Source organism: Panthera onca, chromosome F1 (genome assembly GCF_046562875.1).
Source record: "Panthera onca isolate mPanOnc1 chromosome F1, mPanOnc1 haplotype 2, whole genome shotgun sequence".
Classification (NCBI taxonomy): Eukaryota; Metazoa; Chordata; class Mammalia; order Carnivora; family Felidae; genus Panthera; species Panthera onca.
Window position 1 is genome coordinate 6,415,478 of NC_138355.1, and position 23,583 is coordinate 6,439,060.

Consider the following 23,583-nt stretch of genomic DNA (forward strand, 5'->3'; position numbering starts at 1 on the left):
TCGCTTCCCTTCCCTTATGTTCATCTGTTTTGTATCTTAAATTCCATATGAGTGAAGTCATGTGATATCTGTCTTTCTCTAATTTTGCTTAGTAAAATACCCTCTAGTTCTGTCCATGTAGTTGCAAATCGCAAGATTTCATTCTTTTTGATTGCTGAGTAATACTCCACTTTATATATATATACGTATACATATATATATATATATATATATATATATATATATATATATACCACATCTTCTTTATCCATTCATCTGTTGATGGACATTTGGACTCTTTCCATACTTTGGCTATTGTCAATAGTGCTGCTATAAACATTGAGGGTGCACGTGCCCCTTTGAAACAGCTCACCTGTATCCCTTGGATAAATACCTAGAAGTGCAATTACTGGGTCCTTGGGTAGTTCTATTTTTAACTTTTTGAGGAAGCTTCATACTGTTTTCCAAAATGGCTTCATCAGTTTGCATTCCCACCAGCAGTGCAAAAGAGATCCTCTTTCTCCACACCTTTGCCAACATTGGTTGTTTCCCAAGTTGTTAATTTTAGCCATTCTGACTGGTGTGAGGTGATATCTCACTGTGGTTTTAATTTGTATTTCCCTGATGATGAGTGATGTTGAACATTTTTTCAGATGTCTGTTAGCCATCTGGATGTCTTGTTTGGAAAAATGTCTATTCATGTCTTTTCCCATTTCTTCACTGAATTATTTGCTTCTTGGGTGTTGAGTTTGATAAATTCTTTATAGATTTTGGATAGTAACCCTTCATCTGATATATCATTTGCAAATATCTTCTCCCATTCTGTTGGTTGCCTTTTAGTTTTGCTGATTGTTTCCTTCGCTGTGCAGAAGGTTTTATTTTGATGAGGTCCCAGTAGTTCATTTTTGCTTTTGTTTCCCTTGCCTCCAGAGACGTGTTGAGTAAAAAGTTGCTGCAGGCGAGGTCAAAAAGTTTTTGCTTGCTTTCTCCTCGAGGATTTTGATGACTTTCTGTCTTATGTTTAGGTCTTTCATCCATTTTGAGTTTGTTTTTGTGTCTGGTGTAAGAAAGTGGTCCAGGTTCATTCTTCTGCATGTCCCTGTCCAGTTTTCCCAGCACCATTTGCAAAGAGACTGCCTTTATTCCATTGGATATTCTTTCCTGTTTTGTCAAAGATTAGTTGGTCATATGTTTGTGGGTCCATTTCTGGGTTCTCTATTCTTTTCCATTGGTCTAAGTGTCTGCTCTTGTGCCAGTACCATAGTGTCTTGATGATGACAGCTTTGCAATACAGCTTGAAGGTCTTGAATTGTGATGCCTCCAGCTTTGGTTTTCTTTTTCAGGATTGCTTTGACTATTCAGGGTCTTTTCTGGTTCCACAAATTTTGGGATTGTTTGTTCTAGCTCTGTGAAAAATGCTGGTGCTATTTTGATAGGGATTGCATTGAATATGTAGATTGCTTTGAGTAGTATAGACATTAATTTTATTTTTAAAAATTTTGTTAATGTTTTATTTTTGAGAGAGCGAGTGAGAGCGAGCGAGCACACAAGTGGGGGAGGGGCAGAGAGGGAGACACGGAATCTGAAGCAGGTTCCAGGCTCTGAGCTGTCACACAGAGCCCAACATGGGGCTCAAACTCACGAGCTGTGAGATCATGACCTGAGCTGAAGTCAAACGCTTAACCAACTGAGCCACTCAGGTGCCCCAGGTAGTATCAGCATTTTAACAATATTCGTTCTTCTAATTCAGGAGCACAGAATATTTTTCCACTTTTTTGTGTCTTCAATTTCTTTCATAAGCTTTCTATGGTTTTCAGTATATAGATTTTACATTTTTGGTTAGGTTTATTCCTAGTTATTTTATGGGTTTTGGTGCAATCATAAATGAGATTGATTCCTTGATTTATCTGTTGCTTCATTATTGGTGTAAGAAATGCAACTGATTTCTGTGCATTGATTTTACATCCTGAGACTTTGCTGAATTCATGGATCAGTTGTAGCAGTGTTCTGGTGGAATCTTTTGTGTTTTCCATATAGAGTATCATGTCGTCTGCAAAGAGTGAAAGTTTGACTTCCTACTGGCCAATTTGGATGCTTTTTATTCCTTTGTGTTGTCTGACTGCTGAGGCTAGGACTTCCAATAGTATGTTGAATAACAGTGGTGAGAGTGGACATACCTGTCGTGTTCCTGACCTTTGGGGGAAAGCTCCCAATTCTTCCCCGTTGAGGATAATATCAGCGGTGGGTCTTTCATATATGGCTTTCATGATCTTGAGGTATGCTCCATCTAGCCCTACTTTATTGAGGTTTTTTTTTTTTTTATCAATAAAGGATGCTGTATTTTGTCAAATGCTTTCTCTGGATCTATTGAGAGAACCATGTGGTTCTTCTCCTTTCTTTTATTGATGTGATAAATCACATTGTTTGTTTTGCAGATATTGAACCAGCCCTGCATCCCAGGTATAAATCCTACTTGGTAGCGGTGAATAATTCTTTTAATGTATTGTTGGATCCGGTTGGCTAGTATCTTGTTAAGGATTTTTGAAAGCATGTTCATCAGGGAAATTGGTCTGTAGTTCTCCTTTTAGTGGGGTCATTGTCTGGTTTTGCAACCAGTGTAATTCTGGCTTCACAGAATGAGTTTGGAAGTTTTACTTCCATTTCTATTTTTCTGGAACAGCTTAGAAAGAATAGGTGTTAACTCTTCTTTAAATGTTTGGTAGAATTCCCCTGGAAAGCCATCTGGCCCTGGACTCTTGTTTTTTGGCAGATTTTTGATTACTAATTCAATTTCCTTACTGGTTATGGGTCTGTTCAAATTTTCTATTTCTTCCTGTTTCAGTTTTGGTAGGGTATGTGTTTCTAGGAATTTGTCTATTTCTTCCAGATTGCCCCATTTATTGGCATATAATTGCTCTTAATATTCTCTTATTGTTTCTATTTCTGTGGTGTTGGTTGTGATCTCTTTCATTCTTGATTTTATTTGGGTCCTTTCCTTTTTCTCTTTGATCAAACTGGATAGGGGTATCAATTTTATTAATTCTTTCAAAGAACCAGCTCCTGGCTTCATTGATCTGTTGTTTTTTATTTGTTTCGATAGCATTGATTTCTGCTCTAATCTTTATTATTTCCTGTCTTCTGCTGGTTTTGGGTTTTATTTGCTGTTCTTTTTCCAGCTCCTTAAGGTGTAAGTTTAGGTTGTGTATCTGAGAACTTTCTTCCTTCTTTAAGAAGGCCTGGATTGTTATATACTTCCCTCTTATGACCACCTTTGCTGTGTCCCAGAGGTTTTGGGCTGTCATGTTATCATTTTCATTGGCTTCCACATACTTTTTAATTTCCTCTTTAACTTCTCGGTTAGCCCATTCATTCTTTAGTAGGAAGTTCTTTAGTCTCCAAGTATTTGTCTTTCCAATTTTTTTCTTGTGGTCGATTTCAAGTTTCATAGCATTGTAGTCTGAAGATATTCACGGTATGATCTTTTTTGAACTTGTTGAAGGCTGATTTGTGTCCCAGTATGTGATCTATTCTGGAGGATGTTCCATGTGCACTCGAGAAGAATGTGTATTCTGCTGCTTTAGGATGAAATGTTCTGAATATATCTGTTAAGTCCATCCAGTCCACTGTGTCATTCAAAGTCATTGTTTCCTTGCTGATTTTCTGATTAGATGATCTGTCCATTGCTGTAAGCGGGGTGTTGAAGTCCCCTACTATGATGGTATTAATACCAGTGAGTTTCTGTATGTTTGTGATTGATTTATATATTTGGGTGTTTTGCATTGGGGGCATAAATGTTTAGATCTTCTTGGTGGATAGACTCCTTAATTATGATATAATGCCCTTCTTCATCTCTTGTTGCAGTCTTTATTTTAAAATCTAGATTGTCTGATATAAGTATCACTACTCCAGCTTCCTTTTGTTGACCATTAGCATGATAGATGGTTCTCCCACCCCCTTACTTTCAATCTGAAGGTGTCTTTAGGTCTAAAATGGGTCTCTTGTAAACAGCATATAGACGGATCTTGTTTTCTTATCCATTCTGTTACCCTATGTCTTTTGATTGGAACATTTAGTCCATTGACATTTAGAGTGAGTACTGAAAGATACGAATTTATTGCCATTGTGTTGCCTGTAGAGTTGGGAGTTTCTGGTGGTGTTCTCTGGTCCTTTCTAGTCTTTGTAGCTTTTGGTATTTTTTGTTTTGTTTCATCTTTTCTCCCCTCAGAGAGTCCCCCTTAAAATTTCTTATAGGGGTGGTTTAGTGGTCACGAACTCCTTTAGTTTTTGTTTTTGTTTGGGAAACTTTTTATCTCTCCCTCTATTTTGAATGCAGCCTTGCTGGATAAAGAATTTGTGGCTGCATATTTTTCCAATTCAGCACATTGACTATATCCTGCCACTCCTCTCTTGCCTGTCAAGTTTCTGTGGATAGGTCTGCTGCACACCATATCTGTCTTCCCTTGTAGGTTAAGGACTTTTTTCCCCTTGCTGCTTTCATGATTCTTTCCTTGTCTGTGTATTTTGTGAAGTTGACTATGATATGCCTTACTGATGGTCAGTTTTTGTTGAATCTAATGGGAGTTCTCTGTGCTTCCTGGATTTTGATGTCTCTGTCTTTTCCCAGGTTAGGAAAGTTTTTTGCTATGATTTGCTTACATAAAACTTCTACCCCTTTTTCTCTCTTCATCTTCAGGGACCCTTATGGTTTGGATATTATTCCTTTTTAATGAGTCACTGAGTTATCTAATTCTTATATCATGCTCTTTTGCCTTAGTTTCTCTCTTTTTTTATGCTTCATTATTCTCCATAAGTTTGTCTTCTATATCGCTGATTCCCTGCTCTGTTTCATCCATCCTTGCTGCCGTGGCATCCATTCAAGATTGCATCTCAGTTATAGCATTTTTAATTTCGTCCTGACTAGATTTTACTTCTTTTATCTCTGCAGAAAGGGATTTTATGCTTTTTTCAACCCCAGCTAGTATTCTTCTTATTGTGATTCTAAATTCTGGTTCACACATCTTGCTCCATTCTCCACTAGATAGGCACTTAGTTTACTGGGGTGGATCATTGTGGTGAGTGTACATGTGTATGTGCATATGTGGGAGAGGTGAAAATGGCATCACCCAGCTACCCAGTCTCTAGTATCAGAACTCTGTGCTCTTGCCAACTGGCAATCAATCACCCCTCCCTTGTCTCCAGCTCCAGTCCACTCCCTGCTTTTACACTTTCCATGACCAAGCCATCAGGCTGCCAGGTGTCACCTCCCTCCCGAGTTTTATCTCAGATGGGGTTGTGTTTCCAAACCCTTCACCTCTGAGGGACCTGCAGCTTTGACCCACTTAGACTGTCTGGGGGAAGGTGTTGCCAAGCAACGGCTGGGTGCCAGCCCACAGCCAGGAACATTCACATGACTGCACTGCTGCAGATGCCCAGAGACTGTAGCCAGGTGCCAGCCCACCCCAGAAAAAGTTCACTCAATCATGTAGCAGCAGTGTTTCAAGAATTATGGTAAATCACAACACACATCTGGTGCCAGGCTTCACCACCCCTTAACATCCTTGTTCCAACACCAGCAAATGTGGCTGTTCTCTGGGGTCCACTGAGACCTTTGCCTGTGGGAAGGCCACATAGCCTCTGCCAAATGTCCTCTCAGCAGAGGAACTGCCTCTTCCTGTGTGGCCCGAGGACCCCTCAGACCTCACTGTCTGCTCCTGGGGATTCACTCTTCCCACCAGAGCTCTGCCAGGTATAGAGCTGTGGAGTTTCAGACTGTGACCCCTGTTTATAGACTCTCAATGGTATTTAAACCCTCTTTTTTCTCCTTTCTCCCCTTCTTGTTAAGTCCCTTATGGGTGTTTCCACTCTTTCTCTTTCTCTCCAGCTGCTTTCGGGGGGAGTGCTTTTCCTGTACTCTCCCCCATCTCCATCCTCTTTCCGCAAGTAAAAACACCTCTCTACCCTCTGTGGCTTCTCTCTCCCCTAGTTCACCTCTCCACACTGCTTATCTGCTGAGTTCTGTGGTTCAAGTTGTGCATACTGTTGTGTTAACCTTCATATCAATTTTTTAGGTTGGCAAGATAGTTTGGTGTTGATCTAGCTGCATTTCAGGGATGAGAGAAGCAAAAAGCTTCCATGCTGCTCTGCCATCTTGACCCCTCCCCTTCACTTCTTTTTTCAAATGTTTACTTTGAGAGAGAGAGGAGCAGAGATAGAGGGAAAGAGACAGAACCCTAAGCAGGATCCATGCCATCAGTGCAGAGCCTGAATCAGGGCTCAATCTCACCAACTGTGAGATTGTAACCTGAGCCAAAATCAAGAGTTGGACACTTAACCAACTGAGCCACCCAGGCGCCTCAATTATTTACTCAGAGTTGTATCTAAGATCAGTTTCCTCCTGGTGGAAGTATATTCTGTAGAATTTCCTTCAGTGATCACGTGCTGATGACAAATTCTGTTTTTGTTTGGTTGAAATGTCTTTATTTCACCTCATCCTTGGAAGATAATTGTGCTGGGGATAGAATTCCAGAAATGTAGTATTTTCTTTCAGCTCACGAAGGATACAGTCTCCTGTTTTCTGCTGGTGGCCTAATTGCTATTTCCTTGAAGTCAATCAGTCTTTGCCCCCTGGCTGCTTTTGAGCTCTTCTGTTTTGATGTTCTCCAATTCGGTTATGTTACATTTGAGTGTGAATTTATTTTTATTTACTCTGCTTGGAATTCCCTGGTCCCTATAGTTCTGTAGATTAGTGATTTTCACCAGTACTGGAAAATTCCCAGCCATTACTTCTCATGTACCATCTGTGCCCACTTGTTTTCTTTCTCTTCTGGAACTTCAATTTAGATTATTTAAATCTCACTCTGTCCTCCATGTCTCATAACCTTCCTGGCTTGTTTTCCATCTCCATGTCTCCAGGCTGCAATCTGATTAATCTCTTTTGACATATCTATTTCACTAATTCCAATAATAGCAGTGTCTAGTTTGCTGTTAAACCTGTGCAGTGTGTTTTTAAAAAAAAAATTTAAGTTTATTTTGAGTAGAGAGCAAGCGAGCAGGTGGGGGGCGGGGTGCAAGGGAGAAAAGGGGAGGGAGGGAAGGAGGGAGGAAGAAAGAGAGAATTCCAAGCAGGTTACATGCTGTCAGCACAGAGCCCAATGCAGGGCTCGATTCCATGAACAGCAAAATCATGACCTCAGCTGAAATCAAGAGTTGTACACTTAACCAACTGAGCCACCCAGGCACCCCTGTCTTGTGTGTTTTTAATTTCAATTACTGTATTTCTTTCTAGCAGCTCCTTTAGTTTCTTTTCCAAATCAGCTAGAATACCTTTATAAATTCCTTTTCACTTTTTGTGATCATAATTTCTCATAGATAGGCTTGCCTCCCTCCTCCCCCCTGCTCTCATCAATGACAATGCTGTGATCTTTGCAGACCCTGGAGTTGGTGGGGAGGGGTGGCACATTTACTTCTCACGTACAGCTTCTGTGCTGCATTGTTATATGGGGTCCTACCTTTACGGGTTGCTCTGAAGGAAGTTGGGGTCCTACCTTTATGGGTTGCTCTGAAGGAAGTACGGAAGAAAAACAAGAAGAGGAATTAACCCCCTCCCCACACTGGCCGGCACACTGCTCGTGGGGCCACCCTCTTCCTCGGGTTGAAACTCTTCTCTATACACAGATTTACAATAGCCTGCAGGCTCTTTGGGTTTTCCTTACAGGGTTTAGGGTGTTAGAGCCTCAGATCCGGACTTCCCTCTGTCTGTCATGGTGTCTCCAGGGTTGATTTCAGAGAGGGAGCCACTGGCTCATGTGGTTAGCTGTCTTGCTTCCGCATCTTCGTCCGGCAGATGTCTCAACTCTTGGATATCATTAGAGTCATGTCTCAGGTTTATGGGGTCAAAGAGGAGACATGAAGGGTATTTCTGACTTATCCCCCGGGAGGCAGATTTCTTCTTGGCATATATATTTTTTTAAATCTGATGTTTCTTTTTCATCCAGTGCTCTGGCTGATGCAGCCACGGGGAAGAAAGTCTTGCACATTCCCTACAGAGATTCTGTCCTGACCAAACTTCTCCAGCCAGCTCTGGGCGGGAACAGCAGAACCACTTTGGTAAAGTGACTTTCTTACAACACAGCAGACTGATTTAGCTATTGTGTTGTTGTCACTGTTATTATTAAAATCACGCTCACTGTATGTACCACGATGCCACATTTTGCATTCACGTCACACATTCTTACGTACGTCAAGACTCCTGAGACTCTTTCCGCTACAGTGTTCAAATACCGCCAATTTTAATTTTTTATTCATTTCTGTAGGTTTCAGATTCTTATTTATTTTTTTTTTAATTTTTTTTTCAACGTTTTTTTATTTTTATTTTTGGGACAGAGAGAGACAGAGCATGAACGGGGGAGGGGCAGAGAGAGAGGGAGACACAGAATCGGAAACAGGCTCCAGGCTCCGAGCCATCAGCCCAGAGCCTGACGCGGGGCTCGAACTCACGGACAGCGAGATCGTGACCTGGCTGAAGTCGGACGCTTAACCGACTGCGCCACCCAGGCGCCCCTCAGATTCTTTATAAGGAACGTACACCACTATTATTGCCAGGAAAAAATTAGTACACATTTTAAAATAACACTGATAACGTCGTACTATTCTAAATCGGTGGTCATTTCGTGGCAAGACTGGAAATCAATTTGACCATGTGAGACACCAGGCAGCTGTTGAACCTGGAGAGTAGCTAAATCGTGTCATCTCAGCAAAGACTCCAGACTCTTAGTATCGCATATTTGCCAAGGGGGTACAATGTGGGATGTGTTAAAATCGGGACTCTCTGCTCTTCAGCTCCAGGTGCGAAAAGGAACAGACTGGCACATTCTGCCGGCAGGTTCATACGGGCCTCCGGCCTGCTGTCCCGGTTAGGAGAAAACTGCTCACCGCTGGGCCTGCTCTGTGCACTCTTTCCCAAATTCACAACAAAACACAATCTTTACTCTTTACTATTTAATCTTGCCTAAGAATCTACAAATATTTCATTTTGAAGCTGGCCTGTTGGCCTCATGGGACCTTCCCTGCTCCCCCTGAGGACCTGGGATAAAAGAAGGCCCATTAGATGCTCTGAATGTAAGACTACAAAATCAGATGTAACAGGTCTGAGCAGGGGTGTGCCTGTGAGAGAGGAGCCTTTCAGGCCTGCAGGCTAACGTCCCGCCTGGGGCACTACCACGCTTTAACAGAAAAATATGTGGTGGAGAGGAGGTTAGGGGGCGGGGGGCGGAGTCACTGGTCCTCTCAGAAAGCAGAAAGAAGAGAGAATCTGCAAGGCCAACATTCAACTGTCACTTGAATCCCCATGCATCTTCTGGGGACTTACTCCTGAGGACAAGGGCCTGAGAGTAAGTCAGGCCCGGCTCCAGGCCCAGCTCTGCCAGCGATTATCAGACAGATCTGGAACACATGGTTTTTCTCCGGGCCTCAGTGTGTGTGTGTGTGTGTGTGTGTGTGTGTGTGTGTGTTGTGAAATTGTGGTGTCTGTGTCCTGAATCTGCGGTGTCTGTGCGCTGCAGAGGTCACGTGTGTATGTGGCACACATGGGGTGAGCACGTGCTATCAATGTGTGTCTGCGCCTTCTGAGTTGTAAAGTTCGAACAATACCGTAAATGACAAGAAATGCTATGAACCTTAGCGTATCCGCAACGACAAATCCGTCTAAAATTACAAAATCTGAAAGGGATGTTCTTTTACAGATAGCGGCCATAAGTCCCGCTGACATCTGCTACGAGGAAACTTTATCCACGTTAAGATACGCCGAAAGGTACGTTTGTGGATACGTAGTATCCCTAGGGGTTCTAAGTCAGATTCTTCTGGTCCCACTCTACCCAATGGGCTGGCAGTTGGGGGGAGAGGTCAGGAGAAGGCAGAACAGAATGTGAGAGAGAGGTGGGAGGAAATAAACAAAAGGAGACAGAACTGGGGACTCAGGCCCTAATGTCACCCCTATTCTGCATGGGAGAGGCCCCGTGGGTTCCCATCGATGGGGGAAGCCTGGGGGCCGATCCCATGCTTGGAATCCTTCTTCCTGTATTTTCCTGCCACATAGCTGCCCATTCACGTGTTTCTCCCTTGTCACATGGCACACGGGTGGTGTGCGGGGGCAGGCAGGGGACGTTTATGCCAATAGGTGAAGACATGCACATGTGAGGCACTTCCCTGGGCTGTCACCCAGCCTCCGGCTCCACACTTTCCTCGGCTTTGGTCTCCTTTGCACAGCCCCCGTGCACACGGGTTCTACTCTTGGGGTGGCCTGACGGTCTAGGCTCCTCTTTCCGGGGGCGGGGAGGGCTCTCCCCGCCAGCTTCCTTCCGTCCAGGGGGCCAGGGAGGCGAGCCTGCATACTCAGCCCCGGCACGAGGCTGCCGCCGGGACACGTTCCAGGCATCTGGATCCTGCTTCTCCTGACCCTTTTTAAAAATTTTTTTAACTGTTTATTTATTATTTTTGAGAAAGAGACAGAGCACAAGCGGGGGAGAGGCAGAGAGAGAGAGAGAGAGAGGGAGACACAGAATCCGAAGCAGGCTCGGGGCTCCGAGCTGTCAGCACAGAGCCCGACGTGGGGCTCGAACCCACGAATCGCGAGACCATGACCCGAGCCAAAGTCGGATGCTTAACTGACTGAGCCACTCAGGTGCCTCTCTCCTGACCCTTTTGAAAAAGATAAGGGTGCAGGCAGAGGGGACCTCTAAGCAGGGTAAAAGCCACATGCTGCCACCACCCTTTCCCTTCGCGTGGCAGAGTCCGGAATCCACCCTGAGGCCCACCCGCCGGGTTCGGACAGGAACCTGGAATCCTCGGGCCTGGTCCCAGGAAGCTGGAGCTGGCGTGTGAAATGAAACTGCCACCTACCGTGACACGTCCCTGGTCAGGTCTACGGGCTTGCGTGTGGGTCAGAATCTGGCCCCACCAGCCGTGTGACCTTGGGCGACACGCCGTACCTCCCTAGCCCTCAGCTCTGTCCCATGTCGAGGGAGGTGATTTCTCATCAGAGTTGGGGGGGGGAAGAACACAACAGATCCTGCACGAGCCCGTTCCCGGCAAGGTTCTGACACGTGCTGAACGCTCCGAGATGGTGGCTGTCACTGCACCACCGAGCAGTGGGCTTCCCTTTGGCCCTGTCCCTGGCAGGGAGCCCTGGCATTTTAGGGACACGTGCCAGCAGGCTCTGCAACGGTGCAGCCTCCGTATCGTTTTACACCGTTAGATGTTTCTTTCAGCATCTGCAGCGCGAGCTCGGATCTTTCCGTCAGTTCGGTCTCTCTGCTTATCAGACGCAAATCTGTCGCGAGCAGATTTCCCGTTGAGAGACTAGGGCTGCAGAGGAAGGAGAAAACAGTAGCCCAGAGTCCCGGGCTCTGAGCCCGGAGCTGCCACGGGCTGTGTGACCCCGGGGCAAGCCCTGAAAACCCCGTTTCCTCAACGAAAGGAGTAAGGCGGCCGCAGTTAGCAGACACAAAACACAGGCTCCGGGTTAAACCTGAATAGCAGGCGAAGAGCAAGTAAATAATGCGTGGGCAGAAGTATGCCCCGTGCAGTGCTCGGGGGCATCTCGTATTTTCTCTGGGACACTAGAAGGCAGGGAAACAGGTGACCCCTAGGTGCCCTTTCCAGCCCGGAACACCCGCTGACAGCCTCCAGGGTGGGGTTACGCCTGTCAGCAACGACGCATAGATGTTTCCACTAGCGGAGTCGGCCGATGGGCGAGTGGGTTCAGGGCCCGGGTCGCGTCGGGGCCAGGCTGTGGGTCCGGCGGGGCTGGTCGTGTTTATTTCAACCGTGGACATCACTAAAGTCCCTTTCGGCCTTCACCGTTCACTGGCGCCCAGCCTGCTGGCATCTGGAGTCGCCTGGACCGAAAGGTCCCACTTGGCTGGTTTCTGGCCTGTGCTCCCCAAAGGGGTCCGGGACTCAGTGCGTGTTCATCTTTGCACATGGAAGGGCTAAAAAGATCCGGAACAGAGCCGTGGTCAACACCTCGACGCTGATGAGAGAGTCAAAGGCAGAGAACGACAGAGTGCTGCTCGCACGCGGGAATTCCGGAATGGCAGGTAAACTGAGTCAGGAGCAATGCCGGTCCAGGCCAGCAGCAGGAAGGCCGGGAGTGGGATGGAGGGAGGGACCGGCTGCAGGCTCAGCCTGGGGCTCGGCGGGGAGGTGGGGAACCCCTGCTTGGAATCGCCGGAGTCTGGCACAGGCCAGGGGCACCCTCTGGGGACATTTAGGCCCCGGCCTCGGGAGAAAATACTTCATTTGGAGACAAATGCAGATTCGCTTGCAGTTAAGTGGCCCTGCCCGTTTTGAATGATCATTTTAGTCTCATTTTTATCGCCATTTTTACTTTGAAGCCGTCGTTTCTGCGGAGGCGGAGGCCACTCCGTCCTTCCCAGGTTTGCACGGTGGCCATTTTGACGTTCGCTGGGCTGATGGCCTCACGCAGTTGCATGATGCTTGAATCTCCAGAGGCCTCAGAGGCAGCACATCACAGTCACCTGGTGAGCGTCACCAGGCCCACTGACCGTGACTTCTGGGGGCAGCGCCCCGGCTGACTCCACGGTGCCCCAGAACCACTGCTTTGAAGGAAGGCCTAGGATTTCAGTTTGGCAGCATGGAGGGAGGTGCCTACAACTTGGCACCCGTTAATAACTTAAAACGGGATGAACAAGAAAAGGGCAAATTGTAAAAGTGTCGAAGTAAAACTGGAGGAAGTGGTTTAAAGCGAAAAGAACAATGCCAGGAGGTCCAAACCTCTGGCGCTCAGGGCTGGTTCAGGGAGCGTGAGCTCCAGTCACCAAGCGGCCCGGCCCCCGTGCCCCCCGCCAGCTGGGCTCCCTCGTTCCAGAGGGGCTCTCGGGTACTGGCAGCATGTCCCGCCCCAAACCAGGCTGCCCGGTGGGGGGACAGAGGCTCTGTGGGCACCCCTGCAGGCTCCCGCATCCCAACTCGCTGGGACTTCACGACAAAGCCCTTCCCATGTTAGAGGCAGCGCCTGCGGCCCGTCCAGGTATGGTGGCCTCGCTTAGCCCCAAAGTTCGTGTCGTCGCGAGCTGGACGGATGTAAGCATCGAATGCCCGCCGTGCGTAATAAGCGCAGACACAAAATATGTTCATGAGCCTGCGATGCTGTGAGTCCCCTGGCCTTGTAGGAATGACCAGTAACCAGGGTATAAAACAGAACACTCTCACGTGCCCGCACAACGAAACAGAAAGTACGGAGCGTCGTGCCTCCTCCCCTAAAAGGCCTTCTTGCTCTACGTTCTGAGGCATTAAAACGACAGCACCCTCTGTAGAAACGACCGGTGACTTCTTCACCCGTGAGCGCAGCTCAGTTTCCCGCTCCGCCCAGCATCCCTGGCTTCGGCTGAGAACAGAGTCAACCTGACTCTTCTATCATAGTTATTCTATAGTCTTCTATAGAATTCTATGGTTATTCTATAGAAGACTATAGTTATTCTGTAATCTTCTATTATAGTTATTCTATAGTCTTCTATTATAGTCATTCTGCTCCTCACCCTCGACACAGCAGATCCGCTGCTTAAGCCCCCTCCCTCCTTCCAGAGCAGCCGGCCCGCCCGCTGGCAGAAGCCGGGCCCTGGGCGCGCCAGCTGGAGCAGGCTCGGGAAGAGTGGCGACGGCACCACGTGGCCGTGGCCAAGGTGAGCTTCCTTCCGTCCACCTGCCGAGGCCCACACCTGGCAGGGAGCCTCACACTCTTCCCACGTGCGCACGGCCGCCTGGGCTGGCGTCCGGTGGATCATCGGGGTGGCTCCCCTCCCCAGCCCCCCCCCCCCCCCCCCAGCGAATGGGTAACACATGAGATGTGGCATGTGATTAAGTGACAAATGACTTCTGCCGATGCCGCTGGTGGCGCTAGGGGAGAGGAGGGCGGGGCGTGAGGCAGAAGGAAGTCGAGAGGCCTCGATGAGTCAAGGCTGCTGATAATTACAGTTTGGGGAGAATTCGAGGACTGTGCACCGTCTTCCGGGGACCGTACGGCGTGACCCTGAACCGTAGTATCTGCCGGAGCATACGTGGGCTGTGATGCGAGTTTTATACTCGGGTCGGGGAGATGCCCTCTGGGCCCCCCATCCACAGCGTCCTCCCGCCATGACCTGACTCCCCAAAGCCACAGCTCTGCACAGACCCCAAGTCGTGGGCCAGCCTTGGAGCACTTCCGGAGTGGCGGCAGAGACCCAGACTGGCTCCCGAAAGGCTCGGGAAGCCTGAGATGGAAGTGAGCCTCGGGCGGGGGGAGCGCAGTGGGGCCGGGGGCCTGTGACACCAGGAGGCCAGGACGCGTTAGGGTCCAGGGATTCTAGAAGTAAGGACAGGAGCAATGGAAAAGACTCTTATCCCCCTTACTCGTTATCAGAATTTCAAGACTGAAAAGCTTTCTTGTGCCTGAACAATTTACTCCAGTTCTGATTGGCCGTCAATCCTCTATAAGTTCAAGACCACCAATACCGGGTTGAGGGATGAGACACACTCGGGTAACCCGGACAGGGTATATGGCACATGCCACATTTGATCACCAACATCGGGTCACCAGTGAGCTAGCCTGCAGGACCTGAGTTAGTGAGCTAGTCTGGGGGAGCCTGCGATGTAGGGTAGCGGGTTTAGTGGGAAGGGGGACCCAGGTGAGGCACCCGATGGGGCACCAGGACGGCTGGGACGCGGGGGGACCTGAAGAAAATAGTGGGGTAGAAGTCAGGGTAGAAGGGGGGACAGAGACGGAAACTGGCCACGCTTTGCAACAGTCCCGTCCAGATGAGCTCAGGCCCCTCGGCTGACCCGCCGCGGGTGGGGTCTCACCCACACTGTGAGCAGGGCCTCCCATCCCAGTCCCACTGGGCTTTCCTGAACGATCTGACAGGACGCACAGACAAGTGGCTTTGGTAGGACATGGATAGGAAAGGAATGCTACCGCCTTGAACGTGCTGGCCCTGTGTGGTGACAGGACTCCCGTCTCTCCCCCAGGAGCAGTGGATAATGAAGACCCTCCCTCACCTTCTCAACGTCAACGAGGACCCGCAGCTCACGGGGGTCCTCAAGTATTTCATTCAGGCTGGTACTCACCCCTCCCGACCCACGCTGGACCTGCTCAGGCTTCTTGCCTTGTGTTTCTTTCTCTTTTGAATCTTTCTTTTTGCGGTAAATAGGTGGAACATAAAATTCACCATCCTAGCTTTTTAAAAAAAATTTTTTTTAAATCTTTATTCGTCCCTGAGAGAGACAGACAGAGCATGAGCAGGGGAGGGGCAGAAAGCGAGGGAGACACAGAACCCGAAGCAGGCTCCAGGCTCCGAGCTGTCAGCCCAGAGTCCGACATGGGGCTCGAACTCACAGACTGTGAGATCGTGACCTGAGCCGAAGACAGATGCTCAGCCGGCTGAGCCACCCAGGCACCCCACCATGCCAGCTATTTTTAAGTAGACGGCTCAGGGCCATCAGCACATTCACACCGTGGCGCCACCATCACCCCCACCCAATCCCAGAACCTTTCTTTCTTCCCAAACCGACATCCGTCCCCATTCAACACCAGCTCCCCCAGCCCCAGGCACCCTCCGTTCTACTTCTGTCCTACCTCCTATCTCTACAAATGTAACTACTCTAGGCGCCCCGCATCATTGGAGTCACACGGTATTTGTCCTTCTGTGACTAGCATATCTCACTCAGCATAGTATCCTCAAGGCCCATCTACGTTGTCAGCAGGTGTCAGAATATCCTTCTTATTTCAAGTTTATTTTATTCGAGAGAGAGTGAGCGAGCACAAGTGGAGCAGAGAGAGGGAGAGAGAGAAAATCCCAAGCAGGTTCCGCCCTCTAAGCACAGAGCCTGACGTGAGACTTGAGCCCATCAACTGTGACATCATGACCTGAGCCGAAACCAAGAGCTGGACGCTTAACTGACAGAGCCACCCAGGCACCCCAGAATTTCCTTCCTCTTTAAGGCTGAATAATATTCCGTTATATAGGTATACCACATTTTGTTTATCTATTCAGCCGTTGGAAAACAGCATCGGTACTGTAGTAACACGAGGCTTTCTGCACCCCGGCCCTGGGCACACCCGGACGGGAGAGGGCTTGCACTCGATGGAGGTAGGGCCCGGGTGTGGGGCGGCCCCCGGAGGGAGCCGACGTGGTGCTCTCGGTGCTGTCTGGGTCCGTCACTGCACAGACCAGGACCTTCCCTGTGGCCGGGCTGCAGCACATCTCCTAAGCCCCAGACTCGACAGTTTCTTCCTCCAGAATCCCCACGAGTAAGGTGGAACTGGTAAAAAGTTAGGCAGCCCACAAAAAAAGGGCAGAAAGTAAAACAACCATCCGTAAGGGCGGGCGGTGTCCAGGTACTTACGACTGAAAATCCCAGCAGCAAAATCCCTTCACACGATCCTCTTGGAGAGGCAACGGCCCTACCCAAGCATCAGACACGTTCGCTTGTTAAGGTCGAATCCTGACAAAGTTTGAAAAGAAATTATCCTAATTCTTTTCAAGGCTCATGTGATGCCGGTCGGGCCGCTTCAAATGCCATCCGCCTTCAAGGTTTGGGGTAAGTTGACGTGAACCGTCTTCGTCCACGAATTGTGACCACTCATTCCGCGGGAGGTTCTCAACATTTGTCTGGGCCTCGCCGGGTGGGGCCACAAACCCTGCAGGACAAATTCCCAGGCCATCCTCAGGGACCCGCTCGGGGCTTCTGGAAGGAAGGGCTTTCCTGCTCCCGCTGAAATCCTTCCCACCGCACTCACTTTGCTTCCTGGGCTCTGACGTCGGGAGGAAGGGAAGGCCCGTTGCTAGAGCCCCGTATAGTGACTCGGCACAAGGAGACACACAAGTGGACGAGGCCAGCAAATGAAGACAGTGAAGAGAGAGCCCACCACAAGGCGCCCACGTCCTTCGTGGTCTTAACCACCAAAAGCAATAGCATCCTCAGATCTCCGCCCTCAGAGCCCTCACCAACTGGACGAAGGGAAGGCCCAGGCTTTGGGTGACCCCTTCTGCGAGAGGAGGCCCTGTGGCACCCTATGGCGGTTCTCACGAACTCACAGCCGTCTCCTACCTCCGTGGCCTCTCTGCTCTTCTCCCCAGTTCCAGGGTGTCCTGACCGCCCACAGATTTCCAGCCCGCAGGCTCAATCAGCTTGCCGACCAGTCCCCCTGACGTACCTCAGCCCTCCTGCGCCAAAGCACAGGGACGGGAGGGGAGGGGGCCTGCGCTGACCGGGGGGCCAGCTGACATGGCTTCCCCCTGCACCGCCAGCCTCTGGGCCCCTTCTCCTGACTCTTCCTGGGAATTCCCCTCATCTCCCTTTCCAGACACTTCCAGTGGGGACCTGTAGACGGCCGAACTCCAGATGAGCTGAGGGTATAGCCTTTCCCACGGCATCCCTGGGCCCCACGCACACAAGGGATATGGACGGACAAGTGTCTCAACACCCAGAGCCTTCCACAGCAGCCAAGGAGTCTAGGAACATTCTAGAACAGTTAGGAAGCTGGTCACTCAGGGCAGCCGGATGATGTCTAGGGGGCCGCCAATCTGACACTTCTGACATCTGTCCCCCAGTCTTTAGCATATAAAGTCTGCCGTTGTATCATGGAGACCCAGACACCGCTCTGACCTTCTCTGTGGCATGTACGTTATTATCTGTCAGCACTGGTCACCTGTCCCAGCATCCCTCTGAAACATCTTTCTTTCCATTTCCCCACCACTCAGTCTTGCGGCCCGTGAGTCTTGGAGGACCCCAGCGATGACCCTGCCTATGCGGGCTCCTTGTAGCTGTCGGCCCTCAGCGGGTGCTGGTACTGTGGCTACGAGAATCGCTTTGTTGTCCTTCTCCGGCTCCTATCTACCCCGACCCCCTTGAGCCGCTTCCGGCCACCCCGCAGCATCCATAGGTCTTACTTACGCGTGCGAGTGGGGAGCAACCACCAAAACCGTGTGCGCTACGGTCACGATTATTTTGGCTACTAGACGACCTCTTGTCTTTTTAGAATTTCAGATAAACACGCTTCCTTCACAAATTCGGATGGGAAGGTGACGGTCACGCCACACAGCAAATGCAAAGTTGTCGTTAACGGGGTGCCCATCGTGACCAAGACAAAGCTGCAGCATTTGGTAAGCTTTCCTGCCTGGCCGCAGAATTTCCGCAGTCCCGCCGGAGAGCTAGGAGAGGGGGTTCCCGTGAGGTGCCCCAGGCCTCCACGCCGTGGCAAGCACCGGGCAGGGTGGGGGCGCCAGCCACCCCATGTCCCCCTGCTACGACCGACATGGGTCAGAGCTTGGGGTCGGGAGATCTGATATGAACCCGCTGTGTGTTCCTGGGCAAAAGCCACTTCACTCCTCGGGAATTCATCTATACATTGCTTTTAAGTTTATTTATCTTGAGAGAGTGAGAAAGAGGGCAAGCAAGCAGGGGAGAGGCAGAGAGAGAGAAGCAGAGGGAGAATCCCAAGTAGCCTCTGGGCTGTCAGCACAGAGCCCGACGTGGGGCTCAAACCCACAAACCGAGAGACCACGACCTGAGCCGAGATCAAGAGTAGGACACTTAACCAACTGAGCCCCCCAGGTCCCCCATCGGCACTTAATAAAACAGAGATGAGTGAACTAGAAGTTCACCAACACCCTTTCCAGCTCTGACATTTCATGATATCTTAGACTTCTTAAAAGATCTGCCATTGGGAGGGACCACGCAGCACCTGGCAAACACTAGGCTCTCTGTCTCCTCCACACACCCCAGCCTGGTTGCCCATGACCACAGGGGCTCCCGCCAGCCTCCCTGCTGCCCAAGCCCCTCTTCAACCCATTCTCCACACTGTAACCACAGAGAGCCTTCTAGACCAGCTATTTGGATTAGGCCACGCCCTCCTGGAAATCCTCAGTGGCCACCCTTTCAGGGCCCCCGTGTGAGCTGCCTCATCTCCCCGCCACCTCCCGCCTCACTGCTCTGCACGAAGGTCACACGGACCTTCTCCTGATTGTTCAAAACACCCCTGGCTCTGTTCGGCAGCCCTCTCTGCCTTGCCGAAACTGACCACCTTTGAAGTCGTAAACAGCGCACCTTGAGAGAGGACCGCTCTGATCCCCAGTGCAAGTGAGGCACCTGTATTGTACCTTCTGCAGAAGCACCCCCATTTCATTCAAGCATCTCTCTCAAGCTATTGCACTGTCTATAAAGTCCTAGAGGGGAGGGCCCGGGTCTGTTTGGTGCCCACTGGGATCCGCAATGTCTGATGGAGAGTCGAAGCTCCGTGTGGGATAAAGGAAGAAATAAATGAAAGCATGCACACAAAAGCAAAACGTCAATCTCTTCCTCTGCATTCAGGGGTCTCTTCCCTCTCTGGGGACCTCGTGCAGGGTTTGTGATTTACCACAGCTGGACTGCCCATGGGGACTTGGTCCCCCCTGGAGCAGGCTGGTGCCACACCCCTGCTGAGGGCAGCGTGCTCCCGCTGAACCTCCCGTCTCCTCCCTAGGACCGCATTATCCTGGGATCCAACAGCGCCTACCTCTACATTGGGTTTCCGTCAGAGCGAGGCAGTGAAGACCTGACCAGGTTCGACTATGACTTCTTCCAGCTGGAGAGAGCAGCTGCGGAGGGAGTGAGTGTGGACAAGCTGGGTGAGCAGCTCAGGGCCCTGCCTTCCAGCATTTTCCACATGCTGATCTAAAAGCAACTGCTTTCACTGTGTGCTCTCCTACTTTCCCTAAGAAAATAACATCTTGTTTCAAAGGGAAATGTTTAGAAAGTTAAATTAGGATTTCCATATTGTAGAGTGAGCACATGTCAAAGATTTATTAAACTATTTTGTTAATAAACGGAGAAGAAGGCAATAGATACAGTTGACCCTTGGACAACATGGGTTTGAACTGTGTGGGTCCACTTGTGGTGGTCTTTTGTTTGTTTTTTATAAACACAGCAGAGTCCTATAAATATATTTTTTTCTTTCTTATGACTTTAACATTTTCTTTTCTCTAGCTTACTTTATTATAAGTATATAACACATAGAACATACAAAATATATGTTAATCATCTGCTTATTGGTAAGTCTTTGGACCAACAGAAGGCTATTAGTTGTTATGTTTTGGGGGACTCAAAAGTTGAATGGATTTTTGACCGTATGGGGCATCAGGGTCCTAACCCCTGCATTTCCCAAGGTTCAACAGTAAAGCACAAGAGGGAAGAACAGTGAAATAAGACTGAGTTAGACAAAGCCGGTTGATGGTTTTGGGGGCAATAATCTTCTACTGGACAAAAGTCATTTTAAATTGCGAATCTTCTACAAATCATCTCACAGCTCAGAGTCCAGGCTCCAATCAATAGCTGAATGAATGCACACGGGTACATCCTCCTAGGGAACCAGAATCCCTACATGGGACTCTGCTAGGACCTTTAATTTTTTTAACGTTTGTTGATTTTTGAGAAAGAGACAGAACAGGAGCTGGGGAGGGGCAGAGAGAGAGGGAGACACAGAATCCAAAGCAGGCTCCAGGCTCTGAGCTGTCGGCACAGAGCCCGACGGGGGGCTCGAAACCATGAACCGTGAGATCATGACCTGAGCCGAAGTCAGATGCTCAACCAACCGAGCCACCCAGGAGCCCCATGTGGACATTTGGTGAACCATCAAATAACTGAGTACATAAGCATATAAATAAACCCCTTCGTGGCTGACAAGTCTCCCAGAACCAGTGACCGACCTTCACTGGGACCCTGCTGGTTTCCAGGGGCTGCGAGCCACGGCGATGGGAAAGCGGACCCCGGCATGCTGGCAGTGTTCCAGGACTACGTCAGACTGATGCCCCTGGTGGCAGAAGCCAATCAAATGGGTGAAGAGCTGAAGAAGGTAAGGGCTGGAAGACGGAGTAACGCTGGGTCCGGAAGGACCTCAGGGAACAGGGTCCACGGCCCCTCACCCCCACCGCCCCAGCCAGCTTTGCCGTACCGGCGAGGGCACGGGGCCTGGAGAGGTGAGGGGCTCCACCCAGGACCCCGCAGTGAGCCAGTGACAGAACCCAGGCCAACCCCCAGGCCTCAGCAGTCCCAGCCGCCAGCGTCATGCCTACCAAGGCCCCCACGGCCCCCACGGCCCTCCAGGCTCCCAGACCGATGCTTGCTTGCCAGGCCACCCCTCCCAGGTTGCCCTCCAGAAAGGGCTTCCCCGGGTCCAGGACCCTGAAGCCTTCTAGCCACAGAGAAGACCCGAGCAGGGGGTGGCCCCCCCGGTGACCCAGGATCCGATCCCCAGGACACGTTCAAGACACTTCTGCGTGTTGGGAAGGTGCGAGGAGGAGAAGGAAATGGCGAGGGCGGTGTGGGCTGTGTGCTCAGCGAGAAGGGTCCCCCTTACAGGGACTCAGAATGGAACTGAAGGTGAAGAATTTAGCGGCTTCAGACTCCAGGGGCCACGAGCTACAGAAGGAGGTCATGGTGAAGGTGACCAACCAAAGGACCCGCGAGGTGAGGATGCCTCTGGGGACGGGGTTTCTGAGGGCTCTCACGGGGACAGACTGTCCTGTGGAGACCCCGTGAAGGCACTGCGTGTTCCCAGTGTGAGCTGGGCTCTGGGGACAGACTCTGGGATGGACCCCCCGCCTCCCCCACGTTTCTCTCCTGGTCCTCTCTCCCACATGGCACCAACCCTGGGATCGCTCCCAACCACCACTCTCCATTTATTTATTTATATTTTTTTAATGTTTATTTGAAAGAGAGAGAGAGACAGGTTGAGCATGTGCGAGCCAGGGAGGAGCAGAGAGAGGAGGCCGCAGAGGATCCCAAGCAGGCTCCGCACTGTCCGTGCAGAGCCCGACGCGGGGCTCGAACTCAAGAACCGTGAGATCATGCCCTGAGCCGGGGTCGGACACTCAACTGACTGAGCCACCCGGGCGCCCCTCCCTTTCTGCCTGGTCTCTTCCTCTGACCGGTGCCGAGGTGGCCTCCCGTGTGTCCCCTGGCGTGGGGTGAAAGGGCAGAGGGGTCTCAGTTCCTTCGTGTTGCTACGGCAACACCACAGCTTGGAGGCTGGGAGCAGAGGTCGTGGCACAGGCACATTTGGTATCCGGTGAAGGACACCTTCTCGCCGGGTCCTCACGTGGCGCTAGGGGCCGGGGAGCACTGAGGCCTCTTTCATGAGGGCAATGAGTGCATTCGTGAGGCGTCCACCCTCACGGCCCCGCCTCCTCGTCGTCCCGGCGCACTGAGGGTCAGGCTTCAACGTACGGTTTGGGGGGACACATCTTGTGACTCAGGAGGGTCTCCTGGGAGACCCCCACCCTGGGAAGTCGACCTTGACTTCTGCGCGTGTCCCACGAGGCCTTTGGAGCTGAATCCTCAATGCGTGTGTGACCGTGATTTTGTCTTTTGCGTTTTCTGGAAGGAGCCATCAGGACAAAGGAGCTCTGGTGACCCAGTACTTTGCCTCTGGGGCCAGGCGCCCCGCCAGGGTTCGGTTTGGCCATTTCCTACTGTCTTGTCAGACCTCGTTTTAAGGAGATTTCATGTTCCTCTGTATTTCGTTGCTCATTATAGTTTAAGGTGAATTGAAAAGGATCTCGTTCAGCCTTTCCTATGATTAGCAGAAACCAGGTTCTCTTTTCAGGGGCTGCGCGGTAATTGCTTTTACGGTGATGTCGCTCGCTTTCCTCTTTCCTCGGGCAGAGACTAAGCTTACTGATCCGTCATCTCCAAGGCTGTCCGTTTTTACCTTCCGAGTGGATCAGTGGCCTCTCCCCGGATGAAGTTACGCCTTCCCCGGGGGCCTCGGAGATGCTGGCAGTCCCTCGGCCCTTCCTGGGAGGTTTCGTGTGTGAGGCTGGGAAGGGCGAACAGCAGCCTCGGCACTTTTGTGGCGGTCCGCCTCGCAGATGTTCGCCCTAGACCGCTGGACCGTGCGCGCACAGGGCGGAGACGGGACCCCCCCCAGGCCACTTCACGTGACCGACGAGAGACACGTCGGGGGCGATTCGGGAGCAAGCCGGGGCTTGTGAGGACAGGGAGGGTCTCAGCCCTGACTTCTCAGCGGTGTCTGTGCAACAGGCTTCCGGCCTGGGAGTCTCCGTGCTCGGCTGAGGCCCCGCGGGGGACGGGAGGGTCAGCAGAGACCCCTGCCGGTCCCGCAGAGCCCCGCTGAGCTGTCACAGGGCCCAGGGCCCGCCGTCCGCCAGGAAGGATGCAGCGGACTGAGGACGCCGATTCCCCCCGTCTTGGTGCCCCAGCCTCAGGGCTTGAAAAACCCACCTGCTGGAGCTCGTGCTGTGCTCTGCCAGGGTCAGGTTCACACGCAGTCTTTACCCCGCCTCTCGGGGGAGAGGACGGGTTTCACTCGAGGCAAAGGAGGAAAGAAGGAAGTCTTTGTAGTGTCTGGAGGGGGATCTTTTTCTTTGAAGGCACGTAACACTCAGAGGGACAGCGACACATCGGTTGGCTCCTTGTGCCCCCATCACCTCACCGTATGTCCTCTCAGCAGCCCTGTCCCTCACTCAGGGACAGACAGGGGCAGGTTCTCGGGGGGGGGGGGGGGCGTGAGCGCACACATTGTCACCTTACGGCCCCGCCCGGGCCTCCCTG

The 23,583-nt window shown here is 50.7% G+C and overlaps 1 protein-coding gene across 1 annotated transcript in view; it reads left to right on the forward strand.

Annotated features, from left to right (window-relative positions):
- LOC132686905 (kinesin-like protein KIF28P) overlaps positions 1-23,583 on the forward strand; it is an 81,546-nt gene that overhangs the window by 45,298 nt on the left and 12,665 nt on the right. Inside the window, exons 7-16 of the mRNA XM_078440532.2 lie at positions 7,974-8,085; positions 9,720-9,787; positions 11,965-12,074; positions 13,582-13,679; positions 15,001-15,091; positions 16,518-16,572; positions 18,014-18,137; positions 19,496-19,640; positions 20,745-20,863; positions 21,370-21,477. Of these exons, the coding sequence (XP_078296658.2) occupies positions 7,974-8,085; positions 9,720-9,787; positions 11,965-12,074; positions 13,582-13,679; positions 15,001-15,091; positions 16,518-16,572; positions 18,014-18,137; positions 19,496-19,640; positions 20,745-20,863; positions 21,370-21,477 (1,030 nt within the window). The remainder of the gene's footprint in view (positions 1-7,973; positions 8,086-9,719; positions 9,788-11,964; positions 12,075-13,581; positions 13,680-15,000; positions 15,092-16,517; positions 16,573-18,013; positions 18,138-19,495; positions 19,641-20,744; positions 20,864-21,369; positions 21,478-23,583) is intronic.